Source organism: Balaenoptera musculus, chromosome 21 (genome assembly GCF_009873245.2).
Source record: "Balaenoptera musculus isolate JJ_BM4_2016_0621 chromosome 21, mBalMus1.pri.v3, whole genome shotgun sequence".
In the NCBI taxonomy this organism is placed as follows: Eukaryota; Metazoa; Chordata; class Mammalia; order Artiodactyla; family Balaenopteridae; genus Balaenoptera; species Balaenoptera musculus.
The window spans coordinates 21,322,307-21,335,684 of NC_045805.1; the positions used below are offsets into that span (position 1 = coordinate 21,322,307).

Below are 13,378 nucleotides of genomic sequence, written 5' to 3' on the forward strand. Positions count from 1 at the left end.
GCTGTGAAGCATATTAGAAAGAATTTTCCTATCCAGAACAATCATATAGCTCCGCATTTTTTCAGTATTCTTTTAGGTCTTTTGGTGACATTTTTGGTTTTCTCCATAAAAGATCTTGATTATTTCTCATTCAATTACTTCTAGATAAGTATAGAAGTAACTATAAGTATAGTCTTTGTTGTTACTATGATTTTTTTTTTCTATTCCATTTTTTAAATGGTTAAAGACAGTGCACAAGAATGCTCCTGTGTTTTTCTTTGTTGAGCCAAATCCTTTTGTTGTTGTTGTTCTAATAAATTATCAGATTATTCTGTGAGATTTTCAAGGCACAAATTCTGTTCGTTTGTAATATAATCACTGTTTTGTTGTTGCTGCTATTGTTTTTGCTGTATCAGCCAGAACCTCAAGTACAATGTTGAATAGAATATGTGATAACAAGCATTCTTACTTTTTCTTAATATTGTAGGAGTGTTTCTAATGTTTCACCATTATCCTTAATACTTACTCTATTGTCTGATACTCCGAATCAAGTTAAGAATGTTGCCTTCCAAATACTTGCTACCTGAGAGAGTTATTATTGTTGTTGTTCTATTTATCAAATCACTAACAAGTGGTCTGAAATAGGTTTTCAGTGTTATAAGTGCCTTTTTGACATTTTTTGTTGTATGTTTACTATTAATCTGCTACCAAAGGGAATTAATGGATTTCTTATTGTGGAATTACTCTGGGGGAGAATCTAATTTTTATTGTCCTAATTTTTGTCTGAAGCCATGAAATGGCTTTCTCTGTAATATATTTCCGTGTTCCTCAACCCACACTATGCTTTGAATACATCTGTGGAACTTTTAAAAAACACGCTAGCTTGGTCCTGTGCTACACCAACTGAATCTGAATTTGGTGGGTGGAGCCTTAGCATGTGGAAGTTTTCAAAGCTACACAAGAGTACTTATAATCAGCTACTATTGAGGACTGTTGCTCTCCCGTGTGTGGTCAGAGGTTCTCAAAGTGTGGCTCCCAGCCGCAGCAACGACAGCAGCATTACCTGGGAACTTGCTAAAAATGTAATGCGCCATCTCCATCACAGACCTACTAAGTCAACAGCTCTCTGTGTTTAACAAGTTCTTCAGATGATTTTGATGTGCACTAATATTTGAGAACCACTGGTAGAGTTTGTTGTTGACAGAAAGACAAAGAGAAGGAAAAGGAGGAGGTAAGGGAGAGAGGGAGGGAGGGAGAGAAGGAAGGAAGGAAGGAAAGGGAGAGAGAAAGAAAAAGAAAGGAGGGACAGAGGGAGAAAGGGAAGGAAGGGGGAAGAAAGGAACAAATCATTAATAGGATGATTTATCTTCTAAATGTATAGATTGATAACAATAAGAAGATACCGCTCATGTGTGACTAAGTCTATTTTTTAATCTATGTGTATTCAGCCCAGATCTCTCAATGCATGTGAATTTGTTTGGGAAATATAACCTTTGGGGTCACCTGTAGAGTTGAAGAAAGTGCCTTATAGGACTAAAAGTGTTAGTGGCTACCTGTTTAACAGGAAGCAAAGCTGAGTTGAATCAGGAGACTCAGATTTTCCAGTTCTGCCATTAACTAAGTCTTAATTTGCCAAGGTTATTATCACATTGGAAAAAAATGAGAGGATTGGGGTAGATAAATAGTTCCCATACTTCTTCAGTGTGAGGACTCTTCATTAATGTCAAAAAAGCCACAAACACACATCACATAATTAGTAGTTAGAAAATATTCAGTGGCAAAAAATTTACTCTGACTTGGCTCACTCATGGAAGATTTAGTACCAAACATTAACAATTTAAGTAAATTCGTAATCCTAAGAATATCACAAGAGCAGCCTTATGCATTTTTCACATTTAATTTTGCTACTAAAAAAAAACAAAGTGGCAAGTCTTAGATTTACTTGGGATTATTATAACATTGAATAAGATACTGAGAAAAAAAGTTTACATTCTTTGAAGTTGTATAACGAAACTTAAGAGGCAGTTAATGTTCATTCATTCAAGGAAACAACCTTGTGAAAGACTTCTGCATTGGAATTTGAAACCAAGGAGTTTCCTCTGACATACCCAGGCAAGGGAGAGGCGTGTTAAGCAGAAGGAACATTATTACGTGAGTCAAAAATAGAGTTGCCAGATAAAATACAGGATTCCCAGTTACATTTGAATTTCAAATAAACAACAAAACATCTCTAGTATAAGTATATCCCATGCAATATTATCCCATGGAATATTTGGGACACATACTAAAAAATATATTTTGCATTTATCTGAAATTCAAATATAATTTTTGTTTGCTAAATCTTGTAATCCTAGTTGCAGATGAGAGAGAACATGGCATATTTGAGAAACCAAAAGTTCTGTACTTCTAGTATAGTGTTTCCTAAAATATAGTGTGGTTTATGTGAGATTACATCAGATAGTATAAGGATTTTTTATTTTGATAATTTTGGCATTTGATACACATTAGAAAAATATAAGATTTTCACTGGTATTTTATACAGCACTTATATATTAAAAATTCATTTTTCAATTGAGATATAATTGACATATAAAATATTAGTTTCAGGTGTACACAGTAATGATTCGCTATTTGTATATATTGCAAAATGATCACCACATTGACTCCAGTTAACATTCAGCACTACAGATAGTTACGGTTTTTTTGTGATGAGAACTTTTAAGATCTATTCTCTTAGCAACTTTCAAATACACAATACGGTATTATTAACTATAGTCACCATGTTGTACATTATATCCCATGACTTATTTATTTTATAACTGAAAGTTTGTACCTTTTGACCCCCTTCACACATTTTTCCCACCACCCTCCAACCAACCTGACTCTGGCAAGCACCAATCTGTCCTCTGTATCTATGAGTTCAACTTTTTTTTTTTGTTTTTTAGATTCCACGTTTCAGTGAGATCATATAGTATTTTTCTTTCTCTCTCTGATTTAGTTCACTTAGCGTCATACCATCAAGGTCCATTCATGTTGTCACAAATGGCAAGATTTCATTCTTTTTTATGCCTGAATAATATTCTGTTGTTCATTTTCTTTATTTTCTTTATTCATTCATCCATTATTGGATGCTTAGCTTGCTTCCATGTCTTGGTTGTTGTAAATAATGCTGCAGTGAATATGGGGATACATTTATCTTTTTCAGCTAGTGTTTTTGTTTTCTTCAGATAAATACCTAGAACTGGGATGGCTGGATCATATGGTAGTTCAATTTCTTTATTTTTTGAGGAACCTACATACTCTTTTCCATAGTGGCTGCAACCAATTGACATACCCACCAACAGTGTACAAGGGTTTCCTTTTCTCCACGTCCTCACCAACACTTGTTATTTCTTGTCTTTTTTGTAATAGCCATTCTGACAGGTGTGAAGAGGTATCTGATTGCTGTTTTGATTTGCATTTCTCTGATAATTAGTGATATGGAGCATCTTTTCATGTACCTGTTGGCCATCTGTACGTCTTGTTTGGAAAAATGTCTAATCAGATCCTAAAAATGCATTTTTGACTGTAAAAATTGTCTAATTAAAGAAAAACATTAAGAAATATATAGTTGTCCTCAGAATGATTGAATTTGAGGAACACTGGGCAGGATCAAGGAGAATGATGAGAGGTAAAACTAGAAAAGTAGATAGAAGCCAGGTCAATACAGGACTCTTTTTCTAAATGAAGTCATGTATTTTTATGGAAAAGGAATAAATTTTTACTTATGCCTTTCTTTGTTATCCACACCTAAGGAAAGACCATCACATTCCTGAAAATAGCTTATGGAATTTTAATGTTAAATAGATGTTTTTCATATGTTTTCAAACCAGAAAAAGTCCTGTCTCCTTTAATACATGAGCCTAAGCAAAGAACTACAGAGAAATGCTAAAGGAAGGAAGGAAGGAAGGGAAGGAGGGAAGGAGGGAGGGAGGGAGGGAGGGAAGGAGGAAAAAAGAAATGAAAAGAAAAAAAACTGCAGGGATTTGCAGATATCATGTAGGCATGATGACACAGGAGAAATAACCAGCCCAGAAAGGCTGACTTTGTGTCTATAAATGTATTAAGTCTGCATCCAAGGTAGATTGACATCCAAGGTCACTTAATATATTAGTACTTAGAGTGAAGAACTGGTTTCAGAATGCTTACCAAATTACTTAGGTAGAAATTATATCCCAGCCAAAAGTGGGACTTTAAAGCCAGTGGAGGAAGTCATCCTCAGATTCCACTGGGACAGAAAGGAACTGCTGCCCACATAGCTCTCTCCCGGTTCACACCTGCCACTTCTAAGCGCTCCTTAGGACCAGCTGCATAAATGTCCTTCTAAATCGTTCAGGAGACTTAGGCAATTTACAAAGTCCCAGCTAAGAAATGCTCCATTTGAAGCCTCATTGGAGTTTAAAAACTGAACAAAGGAGAGACCAATTTTCTTCACCATGCCTTTTAAATGAAAGGAGATAAATAGGGAGTGAACATAAACACTTAATGTAAAGCCACAATTTACCTATCAGTTAAAAGATTCCTTGTAGCAACTTTAAGTGAGGATAATATTTATCTCTCTCCACCATCTAATATTAAAAAGATATTGCATATGTTATGATTCATTAAAGAGAATATACAAAGATTTTTGTGTTTGAACAGACTGTATCTGGCAAGTGGAAGATAGTAGCTGGGTTTTTTTTTTTTTTTCATTACCTTTATTACCAGTCTACATCAATTTCATCTTAAAATGCACCCAAATAAAAATTAAGGCTGACTTATTTAACTTGCCTAGAAATTCTGACATAAAATAATTACATTATTTTTAGCTTCTGTGGGTCACCTCAGATGAAAATCTTCACTGCTTCTAAAGAAACAAAGATTTAATAACTTTCTGGTTCTTTAAGCAGGATATTATATTAAGAAAGGAAAGTCTAGAATGAGGAATTTATTGTCAAATGAAATTTACAACACTAATATGAGATTTCATACTAGTCCAGCTGGCTGTAGATCAAATAATTTCAGAATGAAATTGAGCCAAGCTTTTTGCTAAAAGGTCCCTTTCTTTTACGGGTGAGCAAGGAGCATTAGCAGCCCAGAATAGCAGTAAGATGTGTATGGAATCAAAGACAGTGTACGGACCAGAACCTTGGATTAGGAATCAGGAAGTCTTAGTTCTATTCCTGGCCTAGCCTTTAATTTATTATGCCTGTCTATGTGATGCCACAACTCATTGACAAGCAGAACATTCAGGCAGTGCTGTATTTGCTGAGCCAAATATCTACTATTTGGAAGCATCCGGGTATTTCACCGGAATTTTTGGTTTTCTTCCAAATGCTTGGCATAAGAAAAACAGAGCCTGTGCGTCTCTGAGGGAGGCACCCTTTTCTCTGGACCTCATGTTTGCCCCGTCTGTGAAATGTCCAGTAACGTACAGTTCCTCCCCACTCCCTGTGTGTGCTGTGTTCTATGTTGTTCAATAAAGAGCATCTGGAGAAAGAGGAGGGTCAAAATTATATTCTTCAGATGGAAGGAAAGAAGGAGCATAGAGGCTCGGGTTCAAAGGATTTCAGTTTATGTCCCTGTAGAGAATAGCCCCCTAAAAACTCTGTTTATCTCCCCCAGATACCATTGTGATCAAAGTGACTTCACTGCCCAGGACTAAGTAGCTCTTGGAAGTAAAGAAGGAGATCTTTCGGATTGCCCAATGAACACCATGTGGCTTGGCCATTTTAGGTTTTGACAACAAATCAAATTGAAAAGAAGTTTCTTGCGTAATTTGCCTAAGTATTCACTGACTTGTGTTTGATAAAGATACAACTGGAGATTTCTTCCACAGTAGCTACATATATTATCTATACCATGACATCAGCTGGTTATAGTCTCAAGACAACAGGATGTTTTTGTTCTTAGCAGGACACAGACACATACTGGGAAAAAGAGACATATATCATATCGTTGACTCAAGGTCAGCTCACAGCCAATGAAATACTTTTCCTCATTAAAAAAGCAGATTGTGGCTATCCCATTAAGAATAGCCTGTTCATATTCTAAACAGGCACTTAATTCTTAGGCTGCATTAAAGAGGGTATACAGAACATGGGGAAATACTTGCCTTCTCTGTCTTCATGGTCAGAGAACATGTAGAGTAATATATTTAATCCTGGTACCAACCATTAATTGCGTCATTGACAGAATTATATCCAGAGAAGAGTAAACAGAACTAATAAGGATTTGAAAACATGTCATATAAGAAGTAAAGGAACTGAGGATGATTTACCTAGAAAAGGAAGAAAATGGGCACAACATAGTTTTTCAAATATTTGAAAGGCTGTTTCATGGAATAGGCACTACTTATGCTGTCTGGTTCTGGAGGGAGAAACTGGGAAGTTAGAGGAAGGCAAAATTTGTCTCCATAACATTTCTAAAAATTATAACTGTACAAATATGAAATTGGTTGCTTCCTATGAAATGATGTATAGCACATAGTAGATGGTCAATAAACATATCTTGAACGACTGTTAAATAAAAGTGTAAAGAATTGGACCAGATGCTTCAAAGGTGTCTTGCAATAAATTGTGGTCAAAAAAAAATAAAATAAAATAAATTGTGGTCATTGGTGTTCTTCCAAAACATAGTTTCTGTATGCTGGAAAGAATGGAAACCAGGGTGTATTATATTAGTCTTGTGGCATTGCTGGACATAAAATATGGTGAGGTTCCAAAAATGTTTGGTTGTCAATATGTGGTGAGAACTCTAAAAGTTTAAAAAAGCACAGTAAATCACTCATTTGCTTACATCCTGCCCATAGCCCCACAGCACACAAAGAATAAAATGTACCTCTTTATAGTGACCTTCATGACAGAATATAATTTGACTCCTATTTATATTCAACCTCATTTTGTCCTAGCACCCACTCACTCCCTCACTCACTTTCCCTCTCCTGGCTTCCCTAAACTTTTTTCAAATCCTCTTATTCACCAGACTCATTCTTACCTCAGTGTCCTCGTATCACTCTTCACCCTGCGTGGGACACTGCTTTCCCAGTTCTACTACTCCTCACTCCCTCCCTCCCTCCCTTCTTTCCTTCCTTCCCTTTCTCTTTCTCTCTCTCTCTCTCCCTTTCTCTCTCTCCATCTCTATCTCCATCTTTCTCTCCTCTACCTCATTTTTTTCACCCCATCATGGTTTACTCCCACTTCTTCTCTGACCACCCTCTACAAGGTGGGACACTCCTCCTGCAGTTACTGTTTACCTCATTACCCTATTTATTTTCTTCTTACACTTGTTCCTATAGGAAACGATCTTATTTATGAATTTGTTAACTTTAGTTATCTGTCTTCTCATGTTGACTATAATATTCAGGACAGCAGAGATTTTCTATCTCTTGTTCAGTGATGAACATTTTGTCTCTTTCATAGTACTTGGCCCAGAATAGCTGTGACTGCAGGAAAGAAGGAAAGAAAGATGGGAGGGGAGAGAATTTCACATCTTGGCTTTGATGTAAGGGGGTTAAGTTACTGAAATACCTAGAACTAAGGCAGCTTCGCTTATTAAGAAGTTCCTCTTCCTGGCCTATAGTGACAGCATGAAATGGAAGCTTCACTGTAGGGTTCAACCTCGCCAGAATCTGCAAATGCACAGCTCTGTTTTCAGGCATGAGCTATTCGCTGGAGTTTAGCCATGGACATATGAAAGGTTAGAACTTTGCGAAATATTCATACTTGGGCTTTAACAACAAGGACAAAAACTTTATCCAAAGCATCTGATTTGTAGCCAACTCAATTTTGTGACGTTTAACTAATGTGTAACATACTATATGAGTCTGTGTACTTGACACTTCAGGCTGAACATTGTAATAGATGGTGAATAAGGAAGCATCCATGAAGAAAAGGGAAAATCAAAAGGCTTATTTCTCTAAAGAAATATCTTAGACCCAGGCTGTTTTGTTTTATTCTTTTGGCAGATAATTTAAAATAATTTGATGCTCAGCCAATGGATTTGAAAAAGTTTTTAAAGCACAAACTCAGCATCTAGTTAATTCAAAGACAAACTGTTTCTGAGGCTACTACTGATAGGTCTAGGATAGCTGCAGGGTATACTGTTTTTTCCAACATTAACTTAGTAGCTGGAAAAATATCAAGATATATTTTCTAAGGCTTTGGGAAGTGTTATTTCACTTGCTCCTGTTGATTTCATTATTATTATTATTCCTGAAAATGTATTGCGTATGCAGTGTAGAACTTGACTCTGTGTCTGCCAGGTAGAAAAACTTCATCTTTGTGCTTGAGGATGTTATTACTGGGGAATGAAAGACAATCACACAAAAACATACGTGGATATGTATAGAGATGCAAAGAACATTATCTTGCCAAACACTACTTTGGTTTAAAAGAGAAGGAAATTATATAAGCAAACACATTGGGGGAGTAATTAAGGGGACTTTGAGTCTTCTATTCAGGCAGATTCTTCCATTTACTGGATTATTTAGAAGAGAATTAAACTGAGTAATCTCTAATATTTCTGGGACTCTATTTTAAGGTATAAGCAGGGTTTTACTATAAATAACGTTCTTTTAAATATGACAAAGTTCTGTAGCATTGAGGAATATGATGTATAGTAAGGTTCAGGTCTGTTTGCAAATATCCTGGCCCTTCTTAAGCACAATAAAACTTTATGATGACAAAAGTTCTGTAATTCTCTGTCAGAGCCTCATTAAATGTTTTAGACAGCAGGGACAATAGAAGGAAATTGAAGAAATGATCATAGCATGGTACCCTAAAGGAATTAACATAACTCAAAAAAATTCTTAATTTATTCTCAAAATTAATGACTTTGTGGAAACAGGACTAGGTCTTTCAATTTGACATTAATCTTTAAACCAAGCACAAGTTCAGCTTACCCAAATAACTTGTCCATGTTAGCTGAATTAATGATTTTTTGACTAACTTAATCTAATTAACCAATTATTTGACATGTGAAAGATAATTATTATTATTATTAACAGTCTGCTATTAATATTAACAGATAATTATTATTAATATTAGCTAATCTAATTTCATCTATAGCATTAGATGAATCCGTGGAATTACCCGAGTCCTCGTTCTTTGGGGTCCCCCCTAATGGTGACTGGGGAATTCAGGGTGATTAAAAGTAAAAGGCCCAAAACAAAAGATCTGATTCAGACAGTCACCTCATTCATACCACTACTAATCCCATCACCTCAGCAAAGCCTCCAAATTACTCCCTTGTGCCGGCACTCCTCAGGCTTCCATCATGGTACAGTCTCCCTTTGAGGTCACCACTGATGGTCCTTTTAAAGCTGATTTCACCCAGGTAAATATCTCAGATAGATGAGAAGATGGCAAGGGCAACATGAGTCACAAATGATGACTTGCCTCAAAAGGGCTGGTCCTGAGTCTGTGACATCCCTCAGTAGATTATGCTTCTAAGGAAACTTACAGCGCTTTCCATGTTTTGTTTTGTTTTGTTTTTTTACCCAGTACTCTGCCCAGCCCTGATATCTTGCACATTACAGAAAGTCTGAAAGTTTTCTAATACTAACTGACTTGATTTGAACACCCAAGAATAGTGAACAGTCATGCCCAAGTAACTCTATATGGTCAGTAAGAAGCTTTAGTTATTTTTATAAACAAAACTATTTCCATAAATATGTCTATATTATAGAGAGCTCAGAATAAGTAACCATTATTCATACGATTGTGGAGGCTTTTTTCAAAAGTGTGTGAAAGAAAAGAAGCTTGAAAATAAATATTGGCAATGACATAGCTTGAAGCAGCAGTAAGTAAATGGCCCCATGCAAAAAAAACAAAACAAAACTGAACAATCCTGCCTTGTTTGTTTCTTTTCCTATGTTTTACTATACTCAGAAATATTCATCCAAAAATATTATCTTGTATGCATCCTTAAATATCTAACCCGCAAACAATTATTAGTATGTTATAATTGATTTGTACTCTGACAAAAGAAGAGTAAACATACAACTTTTCTCAAGAATAATTAATCGGAAATTGTAAGTAAGTATCAGTACTGATATGATGTTATACTTCCTTTTCATTGTGCCTTGCTCTAGAAAATATATATTTAATATGCATGTAAAATGCTTTCTTGGCAGGTGGTCAGTATCTTTCCAATGAAGAGCACATTGATGGTACAGAATAGAACTTCCCTTCCCCCTTAAGTAGAAGACTGCCTATTATTCAGTGTCCTTTTTGTCACATTGAAGAACAGAGAACTTTTTATTTTTTCCAAGAAATGGCCTTTCAGATTCAGTAACAACATGTTCTGTTCCTCAGGAAATAAGGGAAGATCGAGATAGGGTGCGGCTAGACTCGATGTTGTTGCTGATCATGAAACTGGACCAGCTTGATCAGGACATTGAGAACGCTCTCAGCACCAGCTCCTCTCCGTCCAGCACACCAACCAACCTTCGGCGGCAAGTCCCTGTGAGCTTCCCACTTCCCACTTCTTTGCATGTGAACGTGATGTCTCTACTTCGTATAGTCCCTCTTGCAAATGAAACATCTTGGATGGCCCCACTACCCACATGTGACCCTGATAGTGTTCCATAAATGTCACTCAAATCATTCTAGGCTTCATGCAGAGTCCATAAGAGAAGTGTGTGACTCAAAAGAAGATGGTTATTATTAGACAGGAAAGAGGGTCATTTTGGGAAATTATTTTGCTTCCTAGTGATCAGATTCTCTTCATTGTCATTGTTTCCCTAATTGTTGGTCTTCCTTGATATGCTGCAAACGCCATTAGCAGTGCTCTGTTTATCTTGTTTAGTGTCTTATTTCCAGTGTCCCACAAATTTACATTGCATATAGAAGATGGTTAATAAATATTTGCTGGACAGATGGATGAATGGTTGGATGGATGAATGGTTGGTTGGATGAATGTGTGGGTCGATGAATGGATGTATAGATGGGTGGGTGGGTAGGTGGATGGATGGATGGAGGGATGGATGGATGGATGCTGGTTGAACTAACCAAGCATATTACAAAAAAGAATTTAGATGAAATCAGCTTGAGAACACTCTAAAATTCACTTAGTGAAATACAATGAATAAGACAGAGGTGAAAATTTTATTCTACTGTGCATTAATTTCAAATAAGATAGACACTCCTATCAGATTCTAACACTCAAAATAAAATTTAGAAGACATAGATTCCAAAATGTCTATACACTTTACATATTTAATATTAGCTTCAATTAAATGGCTTAGTTTTTGCAGATCTAGCAAATGTGATGGTAGAATTTACTTATAATTAAGCCATGCATTCCTTTTCAATTAATCTATCACTTTTGATATTCAGTAATCAACACATTAAGTCAAGAAATTTTGTAATTACCTAAGATCAAAGGGGTGGAAAATGTTATATATACGTATATATAAGCACCTTTCAAAATAGAACTATTCTGTATCAAATTCTTTAATTTGTATAGTTCTACTATTGATTCTGAAGTTATTCAAGACTCATTCTGACTGTAGTGCAGAATATTTCAAAGTCAATAAACAAGTTAAAATAATAGCTAACCTTAGTATATACGAAGTATTAATACTATTCTAAATGCGTTATGTATGTTAACACAATCATTCCTTACAACATTGTTCAGATGAGTAAAAAGAATAGAGACAGTAATTGTATGTGCCAGAGCTGGCACAGAAGCCCAGCCAGTCTTGATCCAGAGCCATGTCACTCAACCACTATCCCATACTGCCTTTCCTAGCTGGCTATAATGGAAATCTGATAGCTTGAGCAAAAAATATTTTTGATTAAAAAAATGAATAAATATGAAATTAAATGCTTTGACCTAGAAAGCTGGTAGGAATGACATTTTTCTTTTAATAATTTTTCTTCATCCTTCAGGATTCATCTCAAATGTTTCCTTTACAGTGAAGTCTTCCCTAAATCTCCTTCTGTCTTCCCAGACAGAATCGCTTACTCCTTCCCTGGTGCCAACGTAGCGTCTTGCACGTACTTTAGTAGGACAGGCACCCAGATGGAGGAAGCGCAGTGAAAGTGATCTCCTGAGCCCAAAAAGAAGGGATGTTTTCTCGTTTACATATGAAGGGTGTAGAAGCTTCAAACTCATTTTCATCAACACTTTAAAGCCCAGTTTTTCAATAGGAGATGCTTCTCAGTACTTTTGCCATTAATGTAGGTGTGGAATACATTTTCTCTTTAAAGTTTTCTGGTGTGAATTGCTGATCTCTCCCTGTCTCTTTAATTGCTCCCCTTTTCCCTCTATATTGACCTTTCCTCAATCCCATGTATTTAGGGAAAAAAGCACAGTCCAGATTTCTGCTAAATACAACTCCATGTTGTTGTCTCCATCTCAGAGAGCAAAATAGCCCTTACCTGCTAGATACGGTTCTTTGTTGAGTGGTAAAGACAATGCAAAACAAGAGCTAAGGTGGGTGATGATTAGGATTTGTCTGCATCTACATCTCTGCCTCCATTTAAAGTGTAAACTGGATTTTATATTGCATGCACTATCTCATGGACCATCACCACCCTTGCTGAACAATGGTTAATTCTGTAAATAAAGATGTATTTCTGAGTTTTTAGTTCAACAGATACTTGAAATAGGCCAAATAATACAGTAGAAACATAAACTTCGGAGTCTGCAGGCCTGAGTTCACATGCCAGCTGTACAACTGAATATCTGAGAACATAAGAAAAGTATTTAATTTCTCAACTTCAGGTTCATGTAAAAAAAGGAGACATTGTTTCCTACTTAATGGCTTGTTGGGAGGAGTAAATGAAAGAACACGTGTGAGATGCATTGCAAAGATCTGGCACAGAGTACATATTTAGTATTTGTTAATACCATTGCCTTCTCTCAGTATTTGTTAATACCATTGCCTTCTCTCATGTACTCACTCACACCAGACACTGGGTTAAAGGTAAATAAGACATAGCCTGCATCCCTAGAAACTTCTTTTTGTCTCTGTGTTTTTCTAGGTCGTCCCTTTTTCTTTATTTCTGTTCCTTGGTATTTAAAGCTAATTTTAACATTCTCTCATCATCAAAATTTTTTGATAATTGAACCATGGAATAAGTGGATTATAACAAATAATTATGACCTTGATTGTCCACCAAGGAGTACTGTCCCAGATTCAGAGGAGAAACCCCCTCTGCCACACCCTCATACTCCACTGTGAATGTACAGTTTAGCAAGGAGGGCAAGACATGCAATGAAACAGTGACCTCAGTTTGAGATTATTTGTAAGAAAAGGCTGGAGTGAGTTGTACATATAATAAAGGGGGTAAAGAATAATATGGGCTGGAGTCTTTAAGAATGGCTTCAAAGAGAAAAAAATACTAAAATAAGGGTAGATGTAAAAATGTAT

General features: G+C 36.0%; 1 protein-coding gene across 6 annotated transcripts in view; it reads left to right on the forward strand.

The window, feature by feature from the left end:
* Positions 1–13,378, forward strand: part of DLC1 (DLC1 Rho GTPase activating protein) — a 398,002-nt gene that overhangs the window by 87,114 nt on the left and 297,510 nt on the right. For all 6 annotated transcript variants that reach the window (XM_036839010.1, XM_036839009.1, XM_036839018.1 and 3 more), the window contains one exon: positions 10,314–10,463. In XM_036839010.1, coding sequence (XP_036694905.1) covers positions 10,314–10,463 — 150 coding nt within the window. The remainder of the gene's footprint in view (positions 1–10,313; positions 10,464–13,378) is intronic.